The sequence below is a fragment of the Labeo rohita genome, chromosome 20, assembly GCF_022985175.1.
Source record: "Labeo rohita strain BAU-BD-2019 chromosome 20, IGBB_LRoh.1.0, whole genome shotgun sequence".
In the NCBI taxonomy this organism is placed as follows: Eukaryota; Metazoa; Chordata; class Actinopteri; order Cypriniformes; family Cyprinidae; genus Labeo; species Labeo rohita.
The window spans coordinates 25034890-25060693 of record NC_066888.1 but is presented as its reverse complement, the minus strand read 5'-3'; the positions used below and the strand labels follow the sequence as shown (position 1 = coordinate 25060693).

The 25804-nt window shown below is 36.7% G+C and overlaps 1 protein-coding gene across 3 annotated transcripts; it reads left to right on the top strand.

Annotated features, from left to right (window-relative positions):
* Positions 1-72: 72 nt before the first annotated feature.
* On the top strand, positions 73-25171 carry cad (carbamoyl-phosphate synthetase 2, aspartate transcarbamylase, and dihydroorotase). 3 transcript variants are annotated; one of them, XM_051137759.1, is made up of 45 exons: positions 73-503; positions 2880-3019; positions 3141-3270; positions 3388-3530; positions 3620-3761; positions 3925-4096; positions 5426-5611; positions 5717-5826; positions 6061-6203; positions 6521-6652; positions 6794-7027; positions 7215-7436; positions 7565-7753; positions 7840-7964; positions 8061-8194; positions 9357-9469; positions 9608-9858; positions 9978-10224; positions 10331-10429; positions 11217-11441; positions 11578-11760; positions 12651-12869; positions 12975-13142; positions 13234-13416; positions 14235-14339; positions 14428-14670; positions 16078-16159; positions 16243-16409; positions 16502-16666; positions 16926-17057; positions 18134-18335; positions 18550-18740; positions 18829-18969; positions 19331-19420; positions 20037-20193; positions 20445-20483; positions 20973-21011; positions 21320-21486; positions 21584-21658; positions 22075-22287; positions 23344-23469; positions 23656-23811; positions 23943-24044; positions 24123-24217; positions 24342-25171. In XM_051137759.1, the coding sequence occupies exons 1-45, from the start codon at positions 410-412 to the stop codon at positions 24439-24441; spliced, it is 6771 nt and encodes a 2256-aa protein (XP_050993716.1). In that variant the 5' UTR covers positions 73-409; the 3' UTR covers positions 24442-25171. The 3 variants fall into 3 exon arrangements, with proteins under 3 accessions (XP_050993716.1, XP_050993717.1, XP_050993718.1); XM_051137760.1 differs by lacking the exon at positions 20445-20483 and having other exon boundaries at positions 74-503; XM_051137761.1 differs by lacking the exons at positions 20445-20483; positions 20973-21011 and having other exon boundaries at positions 74-503.
* Positions 25172-25804: the final 633 nt, after the last annotated feature.

The window sequence follows — 25804 nt, the reverse complement described above, 5'->3', positions numbered from 1 at the left end:
GGCCTTCCCCCTTCCTCTCCGACGTAGTGACGCGCAGCGGTTTTGCACGCCGGTATAAAACCAGCTGAAGTTCACGCACACGGCTCCACGCTGCTGTGACTGGAGCAGAGCGTGGACTTATCTCCACTAACTAGAAGTCGTCTGGCTTTAACCCACTTAAAATATCGCAATCGGCCGATGAGCATCTTCTACAACAGGACAGGATGATATTTGGCCTAGATACCGATATCTGATATCGCACATATTTAATCCGCATCCGGGTAAACATCACCTTGAGCAGCGTGGTTTTCACGTGGGAACTTCGGCGAAAGGGAAAACATACGCGCAACGGGCCACCACTTTGGTTTATATACTTTTAAAAGCTAGATATTAGCTGAGATTCTTTCTGCGTTTAGAAACACTAACAATAATGTTGCTGAAAATGGCATCTTTAGTACTGGAGGACGGGACATCATTTAAAGGCCGTCTGTTCGGTGCTGTATCCTCAGTATCTGGTGAAGTTGGTAAGTGAAATCATAGCAAATGTCCTAGAACTCTGTGTCCATCGCAGCTCTGTTTTCTGCCACTGCTCCTTATCACACACTTGTTCTCTCTTCTAACCGGAAAGCGTGACTGTAAATGTATAACTGATGAGCAGGAAGTTACACGTGTATGATTTCCCGCTAAACGTTTAAAATGGAACACTCGCCTGACATTACAGATGTAGATGTAGGTTCATGTTAGGCTCAGTGATGCAACATATAAAAAAAAGAAAAAGTGTTAATATTGTGGTTTAACGTGGTAAACCGTCAAAAGATAATGAACTTTTGTCTTGCCATATAATTAAAAACGTGTCTCCGGTAAACATTTCTGTGGTCGATATTAATTAAAAAAAATATATAAAAAAAACAGTCAGCAAGTATTCAGAAAGTTGTTTTTTTCCCCTCTGTGGGGTTCATTTGTCTTCTCAAATTCAATGGCAAATTCCAAAAATTCATATATATATATATATGTATGACGTTTAAAAGGGAACACTCGCCAGTTGCAACTTCCCAAAGCATTTGTGACACATGCCTGACATTACAGATGTAGATGTAGGTTCATGTTAGGCTCAGTGATGCAACAAATAAAAAAAAAAAAAAGGAAAATTGTTAATATTGTGGTTTAACGTGGTAAACCGTCAAAAGATAATGAACTTTTGTCTTGCCATATAATTAAAAACGTGTCTCCGGTAAACATTTCTGTGGTCAACATTAATTAAAATTTTTTTTTAAGAAACCGCAACTATTCAGGATTTTTTTTTTTTCCCTGTGGGGTTCATTTGTCTTCTCAAATTCAATAGCAAATTCCAAAAATTCATATATATGTATGACATTTAAATGGGAACACTGGCCAGTTGCAACTTCCCAAAGCATTTGTGACACATGCCTAACATTACAGATGTAGATGTAGGTTCATGTTAGGCTCAGTGATGCAACAAATAAAAAAAAAAAAAAAAAAAAAAAAAAAAAAAAGTGATAATATTGTGGTTTAACGTGGTAAACCGTCAAAAGATAATGAACTTTTGTCTTGCCATATAATTAAAAACGTGTCTCTGGTAAACATTTCTGTGGTCAACATTAATTAAAAAAAATATTTAAAAAACAGTCAGCAAGTATTCAGAAAGTGTTTTTTTTTTTTTTTTTATGTACTGTTTTAAAAACATCCCAGTTCAGATAACTCATAAAGTTGATGCTTTTATTCTCAGAAACAGTTTTTGAATGTGTCAAAAGATTTTTTCCTCAAAAATATGACCCTGGACCACAAAACCAGTCATAAGTTGCATGAGTATATTTGTAGCAATAGCCAACAATACATTGTAATGGTCAAAATGATTGATTTTTCTTTTATGCCTAAAATTATTAGGGTATTAATTAAAGATCATGTTCCATGAATATATTTTGTAAATGTCCTACTGTAAATATACCAAAACCCGAACTTTTTTTTTTTTTGCACCCTCAGATTATAAAACTCAATTTAAAAAAAATTGACCCTTATGACTGGTTTTTCTTATGATTTCCTAGGGGAATGTACATCCATAATGTAACACTCTAGTCACTAAAAACAAAATTAGTTCTTGCCATTCTGCTGCTAAAATATGCATTAAAATAATTATGGCCCGGTTTCAGAGACAGGGCTTAACTTAAGCCAGACCTAGGCCTTTGTTAAATCAAGATATTAAAGCAGCTTTCCTAAAAATGCTTTAGAGGAAAACATTACAAGTGTGCATCTTGAGACAGAACAATGGCACTGACATGTTTAAAGATATGCCAGAGCAAGATATTTTTAGTTGAGACGGCTCAAACATGCATTTTAGTCTGGGAATAGCCTTAAGCCTTGTCTGTGAAACCAGGGGTATGTGTCCCTCATAGTCCTTCGTGTTCCCTAGATAAAATAAATATGGAAAATGTTAAAAATAAGAACAAGTAGGTGTGCCCAAAAGTTTGACGGGTATAAATGTGTTTTTTATTTATTTATTTATTTGTTTTGGAAGGCAGAGAGACATTCTATCAAATGTCAACATATATGAAGGGCCTCCCTTTCAATTTCATGCTTATTATTCATTTAGACATGGATATTTGCAGGCAATTGCATTAGGAATGACAACCTCTCTTACATCATATTGACACCAACCAGAATAGTTATGAGATATTAAATTCAGTAATGAAACCAGTAAAATTTCACTGTTCTTAATACCGACTTCTTTATTCAAAAATTAAAACAATGACATGTAGCTTTTAAATAGGTTTTCCATGTAAACATTTGAGTTGACAATCAGTAATAAAAAAAAAAAGTAACACAGTGATGTACATATATCAGTAGTTTTGACATTGCTAAGTGTATATATTGTGTGTCCTCAGTTTTCCAGACAGGAATGGTGGGTTATCCAGAGGCTCTCACAGATCCCTCTTACAAGTCTCAAATACTAACTCTGACATATCCGCTGATTGGCAATTATGGTGTTCCTGAAGATGAAGATGGAGAGTTTGGACTCAGCAAGGTGTTTTTCCTTTCTTTTATCCACACACTGTTGTCCTTTTAGTACGTCATAATTCTTCTAAAACTGATTGTTCAAATACTGCTGATATGATTTGTTCTAAATCTTTCTTTTTGTGGTCTAGTGGTTTGAATCTTCCAAAATCCATGCTGCAGCTCTCATTGTTGGGGAGCTCTCTGAGAATCCCAGTCACTGGAGCTCTGCCAAGTCTCTGGATCAGTGGCTCCGAGAACAAGGCATCCCTGGACTTGAAGGTCAGTCAGTGCAAGTTGTTCTTTATAAAAAAAAAAAAAAATAGTTTTGATTTATCCAAGGTGAAGCAAGTGATTTAGTCTAGGTTTTTCAAAAAATTGTTGTTCATGTGAAATCAGGCGTTGACACGCGGAGCTTGACCAAAAAGATCAGAGAAAAGGGAACCATGTTGGGGAAAATTGTGGTAGAAGGAACTTCAGCCAATGACATTCCGTTTGATAATCCAGACACCCGGAATCTTGTTAAAGAAGTTTCCATGAAAGTAAGTATTTTGATGTTCTCAGATTAGTTTTAATGTGATTTAAGGTTGTATAATGACAGCTTATTTCTTATGTGTGCCTGATTCAAAAGGAACCAAAAGTTTTTAATCCAGAGGGCAAGGTGAGAATCACTGCTATAGACTGTGGCATCAAGTACAACCAGATCCGTTGCCTGTGCCAGAGAGGTGCCCGGGTCACTGTTGTCCCCTGGGATCATCCTCTAGACAGCAACGGTGAGCACTATTTTTCACATATTTCTGAATGTAATATGTTGGGGTAATCTGTTGTTTTAGGGTTATAACATGTTTTACATGGCTTGAAAACCAGACTTAAAAAAGCTAATAGTAATTCTAATAATCAATAGAAAATGATATCTCTGTGTTTGTATTTTTCTAGATTTTGATGGGTTGTTCATTAGCAATGGCCCTGGCAATCCTGAGTACTGTAAGGAAACAGTAGAGAATATACAGAAGGTGGCAAGTGTAGAGAATCCCAAACCAGTCTTTGGGATTTGTCTGGGCCATCAGCTGCTTTCTTTGGTCATTGGCGCAAAGACATACAAAATGAAGTAAGCAATTTGTTCATCTTTTCCACATTCTGCTGACTTCTAAAGCACACTTCTTTAGGGTAGCTCACCTAAAAATTAGATTCTGTCCTGAACTCACCATATAGCTGAATAAAAGTAAAAATTTAATGCAGTTGCAACTACAGAAAGTTTAGTAAAATGGCTTTTAGAAAATTATTAATTTAGTGAGGTTAATATAATAGTCTTATATTCAAGATACATTCTTAATATTTTGTACCTCAAGGAAAATTTTCACTTGTTTTGTAGTTTTAAAATGTCTTCACACTAAGTGCAAATAGCCTGCCTTGTTGACAGAGGCTATGTACACTAACTCCGCCCACCAACATGTGATTGGGCTAGTCAACACACTACAAAAGACGCAAACATGACAGCTCTAGTGGCACTGTTGGTAAAGCGCATGCTGTGGTCTTTTCGACGTGATCGATCTGCTATTTCAACAGTATAAATAGACTCCAGATTTGCACTTAGTGTATATAGAACCGATTGCTATTTGCACAAAGAGTAAATAGCGTCTAAGAAAATATGCTATTTTCACTTAGTGAAAATAGCTGCTGCCTTAAAAAAATTATTTAAACAAGATGAAGATAAACAGGATTTATACTGTGTAATTGAACCAGACAGCATCACGTTATGGTTAGTGGATTAAGGGGGTTTGCAGAGGAACAAAAGGCTGGTTCCTTGGCCTTCCCATGCCATTCCAGATTTTGTGAAGGAGCAGCATGGTGTGAAATCTAATTTATGCTGAGCTCAGCAGTATCATCAGGAGCTGGGATAGTCTAGTCTGGTCCTGGGATAAGCAGTAGTGTTTTTGTAAGAGTCCTGAGATAGTTGCTTTGTTTGCTTGGGCTCAAGGCCGGGTGAGATACCAGTCTACAGGAAGCGGACAGTCAGTGGGTTCATTCAGATGTGATTTATGTGTGTGAAGGATTCTATCTTATTGTGGTTCTTAAGGGATTAGTTTCCTTCAAGAATAAAAGTCTGGTAATTTACTCACCCCCCCCATGTCATCAGAGATGTTCATGTCTTTTAGTCAGAATGAAATTTGAGGAAAATGGGTTCCAGGATTTTCCTCTTATAGTGGACTTCAGTGGTGGCCAACAGGTTGAAGGTCCAAATTGCAGTTGGCCACCACTGAATTCCACTATATGTAGAAAAATCCCCAAATGTTTTCCTCAAGCTCAATTTATTTTCGACTGAAGAAAGATATCATGGATGACATGGGGTGAGTAAATTATCAGGAAATTTTTCTTCTTTAATTAATTGTAATCCTTTAAAAGCCACAACTTCATTCATGATCCTTATGTATTTCAGATATGGTAATCGTGGCCATAACCAACCCTGCATCCATAAAGGAACAAATCGCTGTTTCATCACCTCTCAAAATCATGGGTTTGCTGTGGATCCCAAAACTCTCCCAGAAGACTGGGATGTGCTCTTCACCAACGCCAATGACCAAACCAGTGAAGGCATTGTTCATAACCACAAACCACTTTTCAGGTTGGCCTTTATTTCTCATAGATGTAGTAACAGTGGGTATAAGGTTATTATTAAATGTTGTATTAAGTTGTTGATCATTTATATCTGTGTTCTTCTCATTTTCAGTGTCCAGTTCCATCCTGAACACATGGCAGGCCCCACAGACCTTGTCGGTCTCTTTGATGTGTTTCTGGATACTGTCAAAGATGCTAAAGAGGGCAAAGCTGGAAAGTCAGGTGATCTGTTACGACATACGCCTGTTAAACAAACAGTTATTGTAGGATTGTGTATATATATATATATATATATATATATATATATATATATATATATATATATATATATATATATATAAAATAAATTATTATTATTATTTTTTTTTTTGTTCTACCTGTGTACTGTAATTACATTTATTGTGTTGTACTACTGTTGATGTGACTAATTACTCATAAACCCTTATCATTTTGCAGTTAAGCAAAGGCTAACAGAGCACCTCACTTTCCCTGGATCTCCAGACCCGGAAGCGTTTGTTCGACCTCGTAAAGTTCTAGTTCTAGGTTCAGGAGGACTATCCATTGGACAGGCTGGAGAATTTGACTATTCTGGATCTCAGGTGAGTGTCAAAGAACCTCAAGACTGTTTTGAATGCAAATTAAGGGAGGCATCTCAACTGTTTGGCTGATTATAATAGTAGTAGTGGTAGCAATAGTGATAGTTGTAGTATTTTATGGTAGTTTCCTGTATTAATTGAAACTTGCTTGTTCTTAGAGTAAATAAAGCTTATGATTGAATCTGAATTCAAACAACTGACTGGTGGAAAGACAATGTTTTGAGACAAATCTAATCATCAGTGTAAAAAGTTAACCTAGTTTAAATGTATGCAGTTTATTCCCAATGTCATTTATTTTACTTTTTGTTTTTTTTTTCCAGGCTATAAAAGCTCTGAAAGAAGAGAACATCCAAACTGTTCTCATCAACCCGAACATTGCCACAGTACAGACCTCAAAGGGCTTGGCAGACAAAGTCTACTTCCTCCCAATCACACCAGAGTATGTCACACAGGTAGGAGAAAGCTGTCCATCCAAAAGTAATTTACATGGTCTGGTTTTCTTGACAGATTTTGAACTGAAATGTGCTTTATAACAAGGGCTTTAGAGTTTAAAATGTTTTCGAGATCAAATGTTCCTCCTGCTGTCCAAATAGGTGATAAAGAACGAGCGTCCAGATGGAGTGTTGCTCACATTTGGCGGTCAGACGGCTCTGAATTGTGGTGTGGAGCTCACTAAGCAAGGAGTGCTGGAAAAATACAAAGTACGTGTGCTTGGAACCCCAGTGGCCTCCATAGAGATGACTGAAGACAGGAAGATCTTTGTGGAGAAGATGGAGGAAATCAATGAGCATGTTGCTCCAAGTGAAGCGGCCATGTCTGTTGAACAGGTCAGCTCATTACTCTATTGTACATGAGGGCATCTCAAACATTTTAGTACCAAATTAGCTTTCTGGAAAATGCCAGGTTTATATATCTGATTATTTTTAACAAAACTATTTGTATTACTGTTAAAATACTTCTACTGTTTTAATTTTCTCATTGTATTCTTGGTCCAATATTGTGTGATTTCTATAGGCAGTGGCTGCTGCTGAGAGACTCGGCTATCCCGTTCTTGTCCGGTCTGCATTTGCCCTTGGTGGACTGGGTTCAGGCTTTGCCAATAATAGAGAGGAGATGATCACATTGGTCACTCAGGCCTTTGCCCACACATCACAAGTCCTGGTTGACAAATCTCTCAAAGGCTGGAAGGAAATAGAGTATGAAGTGGTGCGGGACGCCTATGACAATTGCGTTACGGTATGAAGCTCCTAGATCTGCGGTTTCCCTTTAATACTGACATTTTTATTTATACCTATATGCCTTTACGTTTTACCAGTATGTGTTTTAACATTTGTTCTTTTCTAATTTGATTTCTTTTCATTTAGGTTTGTAACATGGAGAATGTTGATCCTCTAGGAATCCACACTGGGGAGTCCATAGTGGTTGCTCCTAGTCAGACGCTGAATGACTATGAATACAATATGCTGAGAAACACAGCCATTAAAGTTATTCGGCACTTGGGCATTGTGGGAGAGTGTAACATTCAGTATGCCCTAAATCCTGAATCTGAACAGGTAATTCAGTCATTTATATCATCCAGAAATAGTAAGTCTCAGGAAGCAGTGGTCAACCCATAATCTCATTCTTTGTGTCTTGGCAGTACTACATCATTGAAGTCAACGCTCGTCTCTCACGAAGCTCTGCGTTGGCCAGTAAGGCCACAGGTTATCCCCTAGCCTACGTGGCTGCCAAGCTTGGCTTGGGAATCCCTTTGCCCAAGCTTAAGTGAGTTCTTTCTTTGAAATGAGCTGTTATATAGAATGCAATTGTACACTTCAGTATTGTTCTTTTTAAAGTTGCTTAAAAGTGACTGTTTTCCAGGAATTCGGTGACTAATTCCACAACAGCCAACTTTGAGCCCAGTCTGGATTACTGTGTGGTGAAGGTTCCTCGTTGGGATTTGAGCAAGTTCCTCAGAGTCAGCACTACAATCGGCAGTTCCATGAAGAGCGTTGGTGAGCCTCCTATGCAAAGGAAAAAAAACTGCAGTAGAAATCTGTATATTGTAATTCTTAGGCCAATGTTATTAACTAAAACTATTAAAAAAGTCTTTCAGTAAAAAAATCTTTCAAATATTAGTATATATTTAAATATTAGATAAAATTTATATTTTTTTTTATATATATTTTTTTTATTTATTTATTTTTTTTTTATGTAATTTTTTTTTTAAATGCGCATATATATATATATATATATATATATATATATATATATATATATATATATATATATATATATATATATATATATATATATATATATATATATATATATATATATATATATATATGGGACTAAATTCTAAATGCACAGTTACTAAACAGTTACTAAAACCTACTCAAAAATATAAATATGAAAATATAAAAATACAAGATCATTTAAAATGTTAGTGAATACTATATAAATAATACTATAAATGATACTAAAATAAGTTTGGATTATTGTGTGGTGAAGGTTCCTCTTTGGTATTTGAGCAAGTTCCTCAGTTAGCAATGCAATCGGCAGTTCCATGAAGAGCAAAAAAAAACAAAAAAACAAAACTGAAATTGCGGCAGAAATCTGTATATTGTAATTCTCAAACCAATATTAACTAAAACGATTAAAAATTAGTCTTTAATTTAAATCAAATTAAATTAAATGAAATAAATGTTTGATGAAGAAATATTTAGATGAAAATAAAAAACATTAAAATGAAATAAATGCACATTAGATGGAAAAACTGAACAAAAACTTGAATTACTAAAATTAATAAACCTGAAATAAATGTGAAGTGAAGTTCAAAACCTTATTTTGTTCATTTGGTAATTGTAATGTTATTAAACCAAGTTGATGGTAATTGTAAGGACGACTGTTAACAGTTTGCATTTTACAGGGTTTTTCGTGTGTTAATAATATTCAAATTTGTGAATATTTAAAAGCATAGGTTGAACGGTTTAATTGTTAAAGCACCTGCCATTGTATTTAAAATGACTTGTTTGTGAATTTTAATATGGCAAAGTTCTGTTTGTTAAAGAAAAAGCTCCATTTTAGCCTTTTTAGTTCAGAAGGTGCTGTTTTTTTTCTAAACTCACATGTCCAATATGTTGTGATCTCATTCAGCACTCTCTTCCATTTCAGGAGAAGTGATGGCCATCGGCCGCAGCTTTGAAGAGGCCTTCCAGAAAGCTTTGAGAATGGTGGATGAGAACTGTGTTGGTTTTGACCACACCATCAAACCGGTGTCTGAAGAGGTCTGTACTGAAGTTGCACATCTTCTGTCTTATTTGCATGTCCGATTCACATTTTCACAGGTTGACAAAAACCTATATGGAAACAATTTTTTTTATTTTTTATTATTATTATTATTTTATTTTTCCCTCATATCTCAGGAGCTGCAGACACCCACAGACAAGCGCATCTTTGTTCTGGCAGCTGCCCTTCGTGCTGGCTACACTGTTGAACGCCTTTATGAGCTGACCAAGATAGACCACTGGTTTCTGCACAAGATGAAGAACATTGCAGACCACGAGAAACTTCTAGAGGCATATAATCAGGACGAGAGTGCCATGCCACCAGAGGTCATGAGGAAAGCCAAGCAGCTGGGATTCTCCGACAAACAGATTGCCCAAGCTGTGCAAAGGTACTCAGGATAAACTGCTGATGCAGAAAATCACAACTGTCAATTCTAGACTATTTATACAAGGAATAATTAAAATGGGCCTCAGTAGACAACTAAATCTGCTCTTTCCCCTGCCGCAGCACTGAGCTGGCTGTGAGGAAGATGAGACGTGACTGGAAGATCCTTCCAGTGGTCAAACAGATTGACACAGTGGCCGCCGAGTGGCCTGCCCACACCAACTATCTGTACCTGACCTATCATGGCTCAGAAAGCGACGTGGTTTTCGAGCAGCCCCATGTCATGGTGATCGGTTCTGGGGTTTACCGAATTGGAAGCAGCGTGGAGTTTGATTGGTGTGCTGTTGGGTGTATTATGGAGCTGAGGAAGGTGAGGCATCCATATTAAGGGAAAAAGGACTTGTGGCTTGAAATATAGCATAAATGTATTATTTTGTCACATTTCAGTGTGTATTTGAGAACTGTTTGTTTTGCAGATGGGATACAAAACAATTATGGTCAACTACAACCCAGAAACAGTCAGCACAGATTACGATATGTGCGACAGACTGTATTTTGATGAGATCTCATTTGAGGTAAGAAATGTTATAAATAAATGTTATGTTTTAAATGCTTTATCAAAAAATAATTGAAAAAAAAGGTATAATAAATGTGTAATATACAGTTGAAGTCAAACGTGTACATACACCTTGCAGAATCTGCAAGATGTTAATTATTATACCAAAATAAGTGAAATCATACAAAATGCATGTTGTTGAATAAGATTTCACAAAACGGACTTTTATATGTTGTCTACAAGAGAAAAACAATCATTAAATTTCTAAAAATTACCCCATTCAAAAGTTTACATGCACTTAACGATGCATTAAGAGCCGGGGGTGAAAACTTTTGAAAAGAATGAAGATGTGTAAATTTTTCTTATTTTGCCTAAATATCATTTTTTTTTCATTGAGCACGGCCCTTCAGAAGCTACAGAGGATACTTGCATGTTTCCCAGAAGACAAAATATGTTAAATTTACCTTGATCTTCAAATTTAAAAGTTTTCACACACCTCGCATTGCGTTTCCTGCTGAAGCATATTTAGGTCGGTACTAAAGGAAAAAATAACATGCGTTTTGTATGTTCCCTCTTATTTTGGTAAAATAATTAACATTTTGTAAATTCTGCAAGGTGTATGTACACTTTTGACTTACGTTACATTTTTAAAAAATACGGTTTATTAAAAAATATATATACTTTATTACTTTTTTTTTTTTTTTTTTTTTTGTGATAAAGTTAAAAAACAAAAAAACGTTTAAATAAAAATTCAATAATTATTTAATCTTTATGCTTTTAATAAATTCACCTGTTATTAATGACAGGTGGTGATGGACATATACGAGATGGAGAATCCAGAGGGAATTATTTTGTCCATGGGTGGACAGCTGCCCAACAACATTGCAATGTCCTTGCATAGACAGCAGTGCAGGATCCTGGGCACCTCACCTGAGTTCATTGACTCTGCAGAGAACCGCTTCAAATTCTCCAGGATGCTGGACACCATAGGAATCAGCCAGCCCCGATGGAAAGAGCTGTCTGATACTGAGGTAAGATATAAAGAGAATTCATTCAACTCCAAGGAACACTCTGGAAGTGTAGTGTGAAATGAATAACCAAAGAATGACCTAAGTTCTTCTATAATTGCTTGTAACTTCAAATACCCTCTTGACATTTCTCTTGTAGTCTGCTGTGGGTTTCTGTGAGACGGTGGGTTATCCCTGCTTAGTGAGGCCATCGTATGTTCTCAGTGGGGCTGCTATGAATGTTGCCTACTCAGACACTGACATGGAAAAGTTCCTGAGCAGTGCTGTTGCTGTGTCAAAGGAACACCCTGTTGTTATCTCCAAATTCATTCAGGAGGCCAAGGTTAGTCAATAAAAACATTTTTAAGTTGGTACGGAGCGCTCCCATCCTCAGGCAATTCCAGTTAACTGTAATATGCACGTGTGTTTATATGGGCGAGGTGAGTTAATAACTAGGTAATGCTGTCAGTTGGCACAAAATAAAAAATCGCTTGTTTGAACAGGTTTTTCACAATAAATGCCACTTGAGGTGCGGAAGTGCTAGTGTTGCTCAAATTATTGGGAGTGGATGAGAAGTTTCATGAAAACTTCTGATATGATTGTGGTTAGGCCGCCATATAATACAGATTATCAGTTAATGTTAGATCTTTTAGTTAGACCATTAGTTAACTACTTTAGTTACCATGAACTAAGAATGAACAGTACTTCTACAGCATTAATATTAATTTCAACATTTACTAATGCATTATTAAAATCAAAAGTTGTTTTTAACATTAGATATTGCACTGTGAATTAACATAAACTAGCAATGAACAATTTAATTTTCATAACTAACAGTAACAAAGATTAATAAAGTGCAATAAATGTGTAGTTCGTTGTTCATTTGTTTAATACATTAACTGATACCTTATTTTAAAGTGTTACCAATATAATGTATTTACTTGTTCAAACATTAAATCTTTCATCTAATATTTGTTTTAGTATTTAATCTTTCAGTTTTTTTTTTTTATTTTTTTTTTTTTAATAATTTTCTGATCCTTATTAGCTTTTAAGTTCTGTAGAATTGCTGTGTTGGATGTTTAAAGCTAATGTGGCAGCAGATTTTGTACTGTTTACTTATTATTATTATTATTATTATTATTATTATTATTATTATTATTATTATTATTATTATTATTATTATTTTATTATTATTATTTTTTTATTTTATTTTTGTTGTTGTTTGGCCTTCAGGAAATAGATGTGGACGCTGTGGCCTGTGATGGAGTGGTCATTGCCATAGCGGTGTCTGAGCATGTGGAGAACGCAGGCGTGCATTCTGGAGACGCAACGCTGGTGACTCCTCCACAGGACATCAACCAGAAAACCATGGAACGCATTAGGTTGATCGTTCACGCCATCGGCCAGGAGCTTCAAGTTACTGGCCCCTTCAACCTGCAGCTCATTGCCAAGGTGAGCTGTTAATTTTTTTTTTTTTTTTTTTTTTTTTTTTTAACTAGGATGAGTGCGTTTCAAAATATTTGGTGCTGAAACTAAATCATGCATGTTTGTCAACAGGATGATCAGCTGAAGGTGATAGAATGCAATGTGCGAGTCTCGCGGTCCTTCCCTTTTGTGTCCAAAACACTTGGTGTCGATCTTGTTGCCCTAGCAACAAGAGTCATTTTGGGGGAGGAAGTCGAGGCTGTTGGGCTGATGAAGGGGAATGGCACTGTAGGAGTTAAGGTACTTTCAGTGATGATTGGTTTTTGATGTGAACATATGAACTGATCTCAGTATTTTCCAAGATCTACATAAGCTTGCGTTTGACCCTCAGGTTCCTCAGTTCTCCTTCTCACGGTTGGCCGGAGCAGATGTGGTTTTAGGTGTTGAGATGACCAGCACTGGAGAAGTAGCCTGCTTTGGAGAGAACCGATATGAGGCCTATCTAAAAGCCATGCTCAGCACTGGGTTCAAAATCCCTAAAAAGAATATTCTCCTCTCTATTGGAAGTTACAAGGTAATGGCTTATTTTACAGAAAGTTGATTCATTTGAATCTGTTCCAATTAATTTCAGTCATAATCTGATTCACATTACTGAAAGCTGTGGTATGTTAATTTCACCACCAACAACATTGCTTACACCATTACATACATAAGACTATGACATTTAATGTCTGGTTTCTTAAAGGGATAGTTCACCCAAAAATGAAAATTACCCCATGATTTACTCGCCCTCAAACCATCCTAAGTGTATATGACTTTCTTTTAGACTAATACAATCGGAGTTACCTTAATCTCAACAGCCATTCAGTGCCATTATAAAGCTTGGAAGAGTCAGGACACTTAAGTCCAATAAATTACATCCATCATAAAAATACTCCACATGGCTCTGAGGGGTTAATAAAGGACTCCTGAAGTGAATTGATGTGTTTGTGTAAGAAAAATATCTATATTTAAAACTTTATAAACCGTTACCTCTAGCTTCCGCTAGCTGTCGTATGCATGTTCATGAGAGAGTGGCGTTCCAGTGGATGATATTCCAGGTGGTTGGATATTTTTCTTACACAAATGCATCAATTCACTTCAGAAGGCCTTTATTAACCCCCTAGAGCCGTGTGGAGCACTTTAAATGATTGATGGATGCACTTTATTGGACTTCAAAATCTCAACGGCCATTCACTGCCATTTTAAAGCTTTAGTATAAGCTTTTTAGTATAAAAATGTCCTTTTCCATCCTTTTCGCCTAGGATGGTAAATCATGGGGTATTCTCATTTTTGGGTGAACTATCTATTTAAATGAGAAAATTTTAAAGAATTCAATTTAAATTCTTTCAGAATAAGAGCGAGCTCCTGCAGACAGTCCGGACTTTGGAGATTTTGGGTTACAGCTTGTATGCCAGTCTAGGCACTGCTGACTTCTACACTGAACATGGAGTCAAGGTACAGTGAATAACAATCATCTTTTACAGCTAAATAAACAGACATAATTTGCATTTAAAAAAAAAAAAAAAAAACTGTCTCTTATCAGGTGATGGCAGTGGACTGGCCTTTTGAAGAGGAGGGTGACTGCCCTAATAAGGACAAACAAAGAAACATCATGGACTATCTGGAGGAGAACCATTTTGACTTGGTCATCAATCTGTCCATGAGAAACTCCGGCGGAAGACGCTTGTCTTCCTTTGTGACCAAAGGTTACCGTACACGTCGAATGGCCATTGACTACTCCGTACCACTCATTACTGACATAAAGTGCACAAAGTTGTTTGTTCAGGTAAGCTGTGACGAACTCGCATTGCTAATGACCCCACAAAATGAAAAGTTTGTTACAGATGTGGTCATTAAAAATGCGTGAAAAAGAATGCATCTCAGTCAGTCCTGGTGGCATTCATGTCATGGCATTTTTCCCATTTTGAAACATTTGTGAAATGTTTTATTCACTTTGTTCTGCAGGTGGAAAAAACGAAACCACATTCTTTATAAAGTCAGTTTAGGCAGTGATTTCTCCAATTAACAATCTGATAAAGTTAAACAGAAAAAAAAATAGAAAAATAACACTACTTTTTTCTATTTTCACTATGGAACAAATAAAATTGTTTTGTTGTGTTTCTATATCATTCTGCAATTATTCATTTTCAGTTTTTTTTTTTTTTTTTTTTTTTTTTTTTTTTTTTTAAACAATAAAAGCAACCCTCACTTTCATTAAACATTTAAAATGCACTGTTAAAATAGAAATAAACAAATATATTTCAAAACAACAACTAAAATATTCTGGCAGGTATGGCACCATAAATAGTCTAACAGAAAATAAACATGCTGTAAAAACAGTAATTTCCCACATGGTTTAAAAAAATAAAATGCGTAATGATAAAGCAATCTGCATTACAAGTGCAAAAGATAAAGATTGTTTGGATTTCATGAGAAACTTTTTTAAAACAAGCTCTTGAACGATAAACGTCCTGTTCTAAACATTTAATTCTATTGTCCAACACACCATAACTAGGTTATGATAATATTTTGTGAGATTTTATTAAAAAAAAAAAAAAAGTGTTATGGTTGTTTACAGCTACAGGTAATTTTACATTATACATGTAATTTTAATGTAACATTCCATTTTGTATTTTCTTTTTTTCCTGTGTTTCAAATACAGGTAAAATTATTATTAGTAGTAGTATTATTATTATATGTATTTTTATTTTTAAGTGTACAGCACATTGAAGAAACGTTCCAAAAGAAGTACGTGTGTGGTGTTTTTTTTTTTTTTTTTTTTTTATATTGATTTCATGTCATTTGTGTTCTTGACTCAGACTCTATTCATTGGAGTGACATTTAATGTATATGTGTGTAAAGGGAAAGCACGCTGTGTACTTCTTTTTTTTTTTTTTTTTTTTTTTTTTTTTTTTTTTTTTCCCCAGTAGCTTTGAGAAAGTGGTGAGGACAAAATTGAATCAAAGTAAGAGAGGGCGTGGTCCTTTCAATGAGTTTGGCAGTGAGGATCAAAACAAGTCTATGCACTGTCTGGTGGATGTTCTGGGTAGTGGTGTTTTTTTTTTTTTTTTTTTTTTTTTTTTTTTTTTTTTGGTCTGACTAGTCCTGTGGCGGTCGGATTGTGATCCTGCTTGGATAAACACGCATTTTTAAGTTCACATTTTGAAGATTGTAATGTTTGTGGGGTTGACAGGCGCTGAGGCAAATTGGCCAGGCTCCTCATGTAAAGACGCATATAGACAGCATGACCTCACAGAAACTCATCCGTTTACCTGGTGAGTATGGCTCTGTTATTTTTGAGGGTTGCCAGAACAAATATCACATAGAGATTGCTTTAATTTTATTCCTGTGCCTAAAGGTTTGATTGATGTCCATGTGCATCTGCGGGAGCCTGGTGCCACCCATAAAGAGGACTTCTCCTCGGGCACAGCTGCTGCCCTGGCTGGAGGAATCACTATGGTGTGCGCCATGCCCAATACCAACCCTGCCATCATCGACCCCAGCTCCTTCGCTATGGCACAGAAGGTAACATCAACAAATTACATATTCAGTTGATTGTTTACATGAAAGCAAATGAGGAAATTTATGGACTTTTTCTCTGTCATGAATATGTCTAGCTTGCTAAGGCTGGGTGCCGCTGTGATTATGCTCTTTTTGTGGGGGCGGCATCAGACAATGCCACGCTACTTCCATCCATTGCAAGCTCTACAGCTGGTTTGAAGATGTACTTGAATGACACCTACTCCACTTTGAAAATGGACAATGTTTCTCTGTGGATGGAGGTGAGGTTTATATTGATTGGATTTGAAATTGGTTTAAAACAATTTATTTTAAGATTTTTAGTAATTAAATTTTAAATAAGAGATGTTAAATTAAAAATAAATATGCAATTGATTTAAAAATAATTGTATATAAAATATAAAATTTAACATTTATTTTAAATGCATTTTATTTTAAATATTTTATTTTTTTTATGATGTAGTTTGTCATGCTTTACTGTCCTGTCACATGCTAGATTTTGATTATTTTCTTTGCATGCAGCACTTTGAAAAGTGGCCAAAGCACTTGCCCATTGTGGCACATGCAGAAAAGCAGACAGTGGCTGCAATCTTGATGGTGGCACAACTATATCAGAGACCCGTTCATATCTGTCATGTTGCCAAGAAAGAAGAGGTAAGAATTCTTGTTGTATGTGTTGCAGAAGTTGCGTCAGACTTTAACATTGTTCGTCATTTTGACGGATGGGGTCGTAAAAATCCGTCATAATCTGTTATTACTCTGCATTTTAATATTAATATTTTAATTACAATAACACACTTAATTGCTTTTATTTTTGTTTAAATTTTCATTCATAATTATGAACCTAAAAGACCATATAGGCTTAAGCATTTATTTTGAAGGGAACAGATCATGAGACTGTGTAACTATAGTTCATTTTTTATGAACCAGTATCGATTCGTAAATCCCAATCGACCTTTTGGTTTGTGCCGTTTTCAGTTGATAACATTAGTGACAACAGTACGTGGTGTGCTGTGTGCCTTCCATCCAATAAATTGCAGTAGACTAAGCTTTGTGTTACTTTTAACATTAGTCTCACATTTCAAATTCTGACCATTTCATTAGGAAATTCAAGCAATAAATACCGTTTTGGTGCTCTTTAATGTGGTGTGAGAGATCGATGTAGCTTCCGGGTACTGGTCTGTGCGTAATCAAACGCATTGCAAAACATTTGTGAGGGTTTCATTTTTGTTCTGGATCCAGTGCTCTGATGCTACACTGGAGTGCTCTCACCACCAACTGGACAGGGTGGGAATTACAGTTAGAAGTTATAATAGATCACCCTCAGTGTAATCTGTCAAAGTGGCGGACGGAATTCCGATTTTTTTTTTTTTTTTTTTTTTTTTTTTTTTTTTTTTTTTTTTTTCAAAGTCCCTTTAAGGCAAGTCATTTCACTCAGCAGCCATCTTTGAAATGCCTTCTGGGCAGGCAAGTGCAGCTCCTATCTATTTGAATTGGGTAAACATTAAATTCTCCAAAGCTGTTCACCAAGCTTACGATTAAATTTCATATTTGAAGTCACCAATGAAATCTGGCAACAAACTACCTCATAAATATTGTTCCTTATGCTCCAGTAGTGTTACATTTTCGGTTAACGCTACCTCTGATGTGGTGGTCTAATAACTGCCATTTATTTTATGTATATTGGTAAATTTTCATCCAGTTTCCTAAAATCATACATTGTTTCTCAGATTCTGATCATTCGAGCTGCTAAACAAAAGGGCATCCAGGTGACATGTGAAGTGGCACCTCACCATCTCTTCCTGTGTGACGATAACGTGGCTGCCATTGGGGACGGCAGGGCGCAAGTGCGGCCCATGCTTGGGACACGTGAGGACATGGAGGCGTTGTGGGAAAATCTAGACATCATTGACTGCTTCGCAACAGACCACGGTAATAATGGGATCAAATATCTCATCGTTTATTTTTTGTTTGCCTGACAAATAAGTGTACAAACCTGTTTTAAAAGCCCTATTGTTATCTGATATAAAAATAAAAGTAAAAGTGTTAATTAAAGAAGAATCTGAAACCCAAACCTAAATGGCCGCACCTGAGCAGTTCTTGGATGGATTTATTTACGTATTTATTTTTTATTTTAAACTTTCAGCCCCTCATTCAGTAGAGGAGAAAAACTCTGAGAAACCTCCGCCTGGTTACCCAGGTCTGGAGACGATGCTGCCTCTGCTGCTCACGGCCGTGAGCGAAGGTCGCCTTACCGTTGATGACATCATCAAGAGGCTCTATGAAAACCCCAGTAAAATATTCTCTCTTCCTGCTCAAGAGGACACTTATGTAGAGGTATTTCAGTTTGACAAAGTTCAGATAGTGATGCCTAAAAAAAACTATAAAAGTTTTCAGATTTCAAGGTGATACTTGATTTTTCCAGGTGGACTTGGAGCAAGAGTGGACTATTCCGAAGCACATGCAATTCACCAAGTCAAAGTGGACGCCATTCGAGGGCATGAAAGTGAAGGGAAAAGTCATGAGGGTGGTGCTCAGAGGAGAGGTGGCATACATTGATGGACAGGTAAAGCTAATGTTTTAATACACTACTGTTCAGAAGTTTGGGGTTGATACGGTGTAGTGTTTTTGAAAGCAGTCTTTTATGCTCACCAAGGCTGCATTTATTTGATTAAAAATAATATAACAATAATATTACTGTATTTTAAGACATTACTCCAGTCTTTAGCCTCATGTGATCCTTCAGAAATCATTCTAATATGCTGATTTGATGCTTAAACATTTATTAGTATCATAGTATTATTTTGCGGTGCTTGTTTGAAAATGTTTATGCGATTATTCCAATTTTGAACAAAAGTTACAATTGCAACTTTGGATGGAAACCCAACTATTGATTTCTGTGTTTAATTGTTCCCCTTTCTCTCAAGGTATTGGTACCTCCAGGTTATGGTCAGGATGTGAAGTCTTGGTCAACACCCCCAGCAGGAACAACCGAGGTGATAAAGGATGCTCCTAAGGTAATGTGTGAACTGACGTTTTCAAAAACCTGAACATGCATTGTTCGTGTTTTAGCTTTTGCTTTCTAATATGCACTGGCAAACAAATAACCTGTCCATCCAATCTCCAAATTGCTTATTTTCTGTAGTGTCATGGGAAGCAAATAAATGCCAAGTTCGGTCATGAAACTCTGGATGGAGCAGGCTGATGGGTCGTTAACACAAACTGATAATATTCACAGCACAAGCTGACTGGTTCATGTTGCATACAAAACCAATGTGCTTGCTGCACTATGTTTAAATTCTGGTTAACATTCCCTAGAGCAGTTTGCAGCACACTTTCAGAGTTCCTCTGAAACCCTCTACCTCCCCAGCTCCACCTGTATAGATCTGCTAAGGGTTATTATGCTGTTTGTGTAATTTATGTAAATACTCACAGAACTGTATTGGTGTATATATTAGCCATAGCAAGTTCCTGTACTTGCTTCGCAGCAGCAGTAATCTACAACAGCAGCTGCAATTCAGCAGTGTAGAAGATCTGTTCCACCAAGACCAAATACATAAGTTGTCATATCCATCACCATGCTAAAATTTTCTGAGAGTTGTCATTTATGGAGCTATGCTTGTTAATTTACAGCGTCTGAGTGAGGCAATTACTCCTGAGCGCCCCCGTCAGGCAGCACCTGTTGATGTGGTCCGTAGCCGTGCCCCGAGCCCACGCCGTTCAACTGGGGATGGGCGCTTCATTCTCCCGCCTCGTATCCACCGTGCATCCGATCCCGGCCTGCCTCCAGGTACCGTTGGCATACAAAGTATTGCCTCAGAGCTTGTGCATGAGTTTGTGTGCCAAATGAACCACTGTACTGTAAATAATTGGTTTACAGTTACAATTTGTTAAATTCTAGCAGTGGTTCAGTTGGATGTCAGCGTTTGCTAGCATCAGTTGTTTGAGTTCGCTTGTCACATGAACTTGCAAATGGTTCAGCTGAAACATTTGCTGGTCCAATATGATCATATCTCAAGCAAGATATGTTTTTATATGCAGGTTTCAAAAGATTTACCATACAGCCCCAAAAGGCATTGGGTAAAGTCCAAGTATAGTTTCATCAAATCAATATCCAAGTCTCATGATTTTGCAACTGTAAATAAAATTAATATCAATATTTTCCATCTTCCTTATTTTCATTTGATCGATCAAGGTCATTTAAACAATCTTTCCTTTTTCCCAAGCATGCAGTGCAATTGAACAGACTTAAAACCTCTAGAATATCTGTGAGATGTTGTTCTTCATCCCTTAAAATCAACTTGGAAATAAATAACAAATTATATAAATGCATGCAAAATTGATTTAAAACCAAATTTGAAGAAAAAAAAATATATATTTTTTTTAAAAAATAAATCAACAGGTTTTTTCAGGCAGCCAACTTTCAAACCCTTTTTTGGAAAACTAAACATTTCACAAAAAGTGCATCAGCAATCATAATAAACATCTTTTTAAAAAAACTGTTAAAATCATAATTGTACAGTTACTAATCCATTGTTTTTCAAACTATGTGCCTCTATGTATGAGCAGCTGAAGAGGAGGTATCATTAAGAGCACCGTATGATGCAGGTTTGATGTTTGTAGTGATGTTTACCAGAGCTTTGCCACCCTTACCTTCTGTTCTCTATGCCAATCTTTGTTCCTGGATTCATTTCATGGGCATATTTTAGTCTTCACACAAGCATAATCAAAACAAGAAATGACGGTTTCTTTCCCTGCATTGCCCATGCTTTGCTTGCATGCTGTTCCTTGTGGTTCAGGTTGATCCAAATGAGCTCTTATGCCGTGTCCAGTTATTGGCATAAAGTGAGATTTACTGAAACATGGCAGTGATGTATTGGTTGCTGATTGTGACGTTGTACTGCTTCCATTACCAGAATTGGCTCCCCCAGTGGATGCATATGCGCACCCTCCTCCCCTGGCCAGGATCCTGTCACCTCAAGCTGGGCAGCAGCAGATCCTGCCCCACCCCCAGACCTCCCCTCTGCTGCACCCGCTGGTGGGACAGCACATCCTGTCCGTGCGCCAGTTCAGCAAGGAACAGGTGACATCATGTTATCTGTTCTGTTGTCGAGTCCAGGAATATTGTATTTGTGTATTTAGTTACTCATCAATCTTTCCTGTCTGTCTTGGGCTTTCAGATGTCGCACTTGTTCAATGTGGCACATACTCTTCGTCTGATGGTGCAGAAGGAAAGACCCTTGGATATTTTGAAGGTATACAGACTATTAGTTGTCTCTTCACTCATGCTAAAAGAATTGTTAATGAAATGAAGGATCCACAATTCTTTCTTGAAAAAGTGGAATGACCAGATTGGACCTGTAGACCACAATATCTTTGGATTGCTCAGAGCCTTTCTGTCCCATAAAAGAGTAGATGTCACTGGATGATTTATAGTTTATTACAGCCCATCTTTAGCATTTATTACATAAACCATATATAAACCAGCAGGAGTATGTAACTGCTCAAGTCAGCAGCAGTCTGGAGTCAGGATGTTGTTCAATCTGGCATTGACGTGTCAGTTTGAAGTAGATCTCTTCCTTAAGGAATGGGCATCTGTGGCCTAAGGAAACAGAAGCTCTTGCTGAAGAGATAACTCCTTATTTTATTCATTCTGCTCATCTTCTTTTAGGGTAAAGTCATGGCCTCCATGTTCTACGAGGTGAGCACTCGCACCAGCAGTTCGTTCGCAGCTGCCATGCACCGTCTGGGGGGGTCGGTGGTGCATTTCAGTGAATCCACATCCTCCACGCAGAAGGGCGAGTCTCTGGCTGATTCTGTTCACACCATGAGCTGCTACTCTGATGTCATTGTTCTGCGTCACCCCATACCTGGAGCTGTAGAGGTGAATTTTAATGGAATGTACACTAGCATCTTCTGTGCTCAGCAAGGATGCATTTATTTGATCAAAAATACAGTAAAAACTGTAACATTGTAAAATATTATTAGAATTTTAATTACTGTGATATATCTTCAAATATAATTAATTCCTGTGATGCCAAAGCAGAATTTTCAGCAGCCATTACTCCAGACTCTTCAGTGTCACATGATCCTTCAGAAATCAATCTAATATGCTAATTTGGCGCTCATAATCTTAACAGTTGCACTGCTTAATATTTGGAAACTGATACATACATTTTTTTTTTTTTTTTTTTTTTTTTTTTTTTTCAGGATTTTTTTAATAGAAAGTTCAAAAGAACAGCATTTATTTGACATTGAAAATGTTGGTAATGTTATTTTATAACGTCTTTGTCACTTTTGATCAACTGAATGCATCTTTGATGAATTAAAGTATTAACTTTTCCCCTTTTGAATGGTAGACAACATGACATCAAAATGTATTTATTTTTTTTCTTCACTTCATAAATATTCCTGGCCTGACTGTTTGAGATTCATCAATGCATGTTAGGATGCAAAATTCACTTTTACATGGTGTTTGCATATAAATCTGTTTTGGTGTCTACACGCAACAATGAAAAACAATCCATTCACTACTTTTTTTTTTTTTTAACATTAGAGACCTTAGAGCCATGGAGAATGCAATGAATTGTATGTTTTTGATGGTAACACACCACCGAATACATTATAAATTGAAGAGAGGGGTGGAGTGAGCAGTAGCTCATTATCATTTAAAGAGACATGCACTGAAACAGGTTGCTGTGAACAGAGCTGTTTTTGACCAGGTAAAAAGGGTGTTTCACATGACCATTGAGGAATTTTAGCTAAAGTATGTTGTAGACATTTCATAAAGACCCTGAAGAATCATCTTAAACCCTAAACAATACCAACTTGTGGAAATGAGCATCTGATGTTCCCTTTAAAATTTATTTTATATATGTTAGTGTTGAAAATAATTTGATCTGTGCCTCAGTCTAAACAGAAAATCCTCCTTGTTTTGTAGAGCGCAGCAAGGCATTGTCGGCGGCCGGTGATCAATGCTGGTGATGGTGTTGGAGAACATCCCACTCAGGCCCTTCTGGATATCTTTACAATCAGAGAGGAGCTGGGAACAGTCAATGGCATGACTGTGAGTTCACATGGAAAAAATATTGTCGTCTTAAGCAGTTAGCTTGTTGAGATTTCCACTTGGAGCTGAAGTGTGTAGTTTCTGTGCCACTGGCATCACCAAACAGAATGCTACTGTGTTGCTCTGGTTGCAGTGCTTGAAAAGAGCAAGGTTTTGATGTTTCATTTCTAATTTGTTACATTTTAGATTACAATGGTAGGCGATCTGAAACATGGGCGCACTGTGCATTCTCTGGCTAGACTTCTCACTCAGTACAGGATCACCTTGCGCTACGTGGCCCCCAAGAACCTCAGCATGCCTGCTGAGATCATCGACTTTGTGGCCTCCAAAGGCATTAAACAGGTGTGTCACAATCAAAAGTATGAATTCTGGAGGTGGACTGTTACTTTGGTGCACTTCATTTAATTGCATTTGGGTTTTTTTTGTTTTTTTTTCCCTCCCTCAAATGTGTCTGAACTTCTCTATGTCCACAGGAGGAGTTTAACAGCATTGAAGAGGCCCTTCCAGACACTGACGTCCTGTACATGACCAGAATACAGAAGGAGCGATTCGCCTCTGAAGAGGAGTACAAAGCCGTGAGAGATTTATCTGAGGAGATTGTTGCATCTGCTTTTATGTCTTGAATATTATAAATGATTTACTCTTTCTGACAGTGTTTCGGCCAGTTTATCCTAACCCCACATATCATGACGTGCGCCAAAAGAAAGATGGTGGTGATGCATCCTCTTCCAAGAGTCAATGAAATCAGGTTTGCTACTCTTAATTTTAAAGCATCAGGATAAAATCTAATTTTAAGTAAAGCAAAGGAGGAAGTAGGAGTGCTGAATACAGAATTTTGTTTGCAGTCTTTCCTAATGCTATTTTGTTTTCAGTGTGGAAGTGGACACAGATCCTCGGGCTGCTTACTTCCGGCAGGCGGAGAACGGGATGTATATTCGGATGGCGCTGCTGGCTACTGTGCTGGGTCGGTGAAGGGATCATCATAGTCTATTCTTGGACATTTGGCAGTAAAGGGAAATATTTTGTTGGCAGCATACTGATTCTACGACTGTTGTTTTTTCTGTGTACACTCTATATATCCAGTAGGTGAAGTTAAAGTACCCAGATTTGTTCCTTTCTGTACCAATGGCAATAAAATTCCATATATTGAGCATCTGATTTAAAACACGCACAAAGCAACCACAGTGCAGAGTGGTTAAACTAGCTTCTTCCTAAATATCTGAGATGACTACATTAATGTAGCACTTAAAAATAGGGTTGCTCTCTTTCATTCACTTCAAAATAAGCAGTTAACAGTTATATAACAGTTATAATATAACAGTTATACAATAAACAATTGTACTACTACATCTCTCACTGGTATAGTATAAATGTAATTGCTGTATGTTTGTTTTTTTGTTGTGCATTTACAACAAAATAGATACATTTACATGTAATCATGTTCATTTGGACATTCTAGTAGGGGACCAGACTTTTGTAACTCGATTTACTTGCACATAGAGTACATTAGGAAGATTGTGCTTCATTACGGAGTAGAACTTTTGTATTTTTATTTTTAGACAATTTAAAAAATGCAATCTCAGATCTTTTTCTGCTTTTCCTTGTCTCTGTTATACTGTAATGTACTGGTACAGATGAATGGAGAGAATACAAATCACCTGACACTGCTGGTAAAATGGAATAAATGTACTCATTTACTTAATGTTTTCTACACTATTACTTTTTTGGGTGAAGTAGTCCTGTGCTAATTAATGCATAAGGAAAATATGCATTAAGTGCAAGTACACACAACAAATGATGTGTGTCAAATTAGGAAGAAAATTGGTATGTGTTGCTTTATAAACTGGCAGTTTACACTTTGCCTAAAAGTAAAACTGAAACAGCTGAAAATAGAATCATTTTATTGTCATCGTTTCATTTATTTGAGTAGTATTCTTGTTTTTGGTATTTATAATGTGTGTATTACAAAAGGGAAATAACCGTAGGAACGCATGGCCTACAAATTTACGTCAATACTAAACTCCGCTCTTCAGGCTTTTATTATGAAAAACTAAAACTACATAAAGCCTGAATATTTTCCCACTTGATTTTACTCGGTGTAAATCATAAATTCAACGCTTGCTTCTTATGTGTGGTGTATTTAACGTGTCGTCTTGCTTTGACTGTTGAAAATGTTATATTAACCGTTATTCATAAAAGAATCGGCTCTGGAGTCATTTGCGTAGTTCAAAAAAGTCAAAGCATCGATTACGCCCAATGGCATTCTACGATCATAATCCACAGAACGAGAGTCGACTCTGATAAGCATTCGACTCCGATGAATCATTCGTCCCTG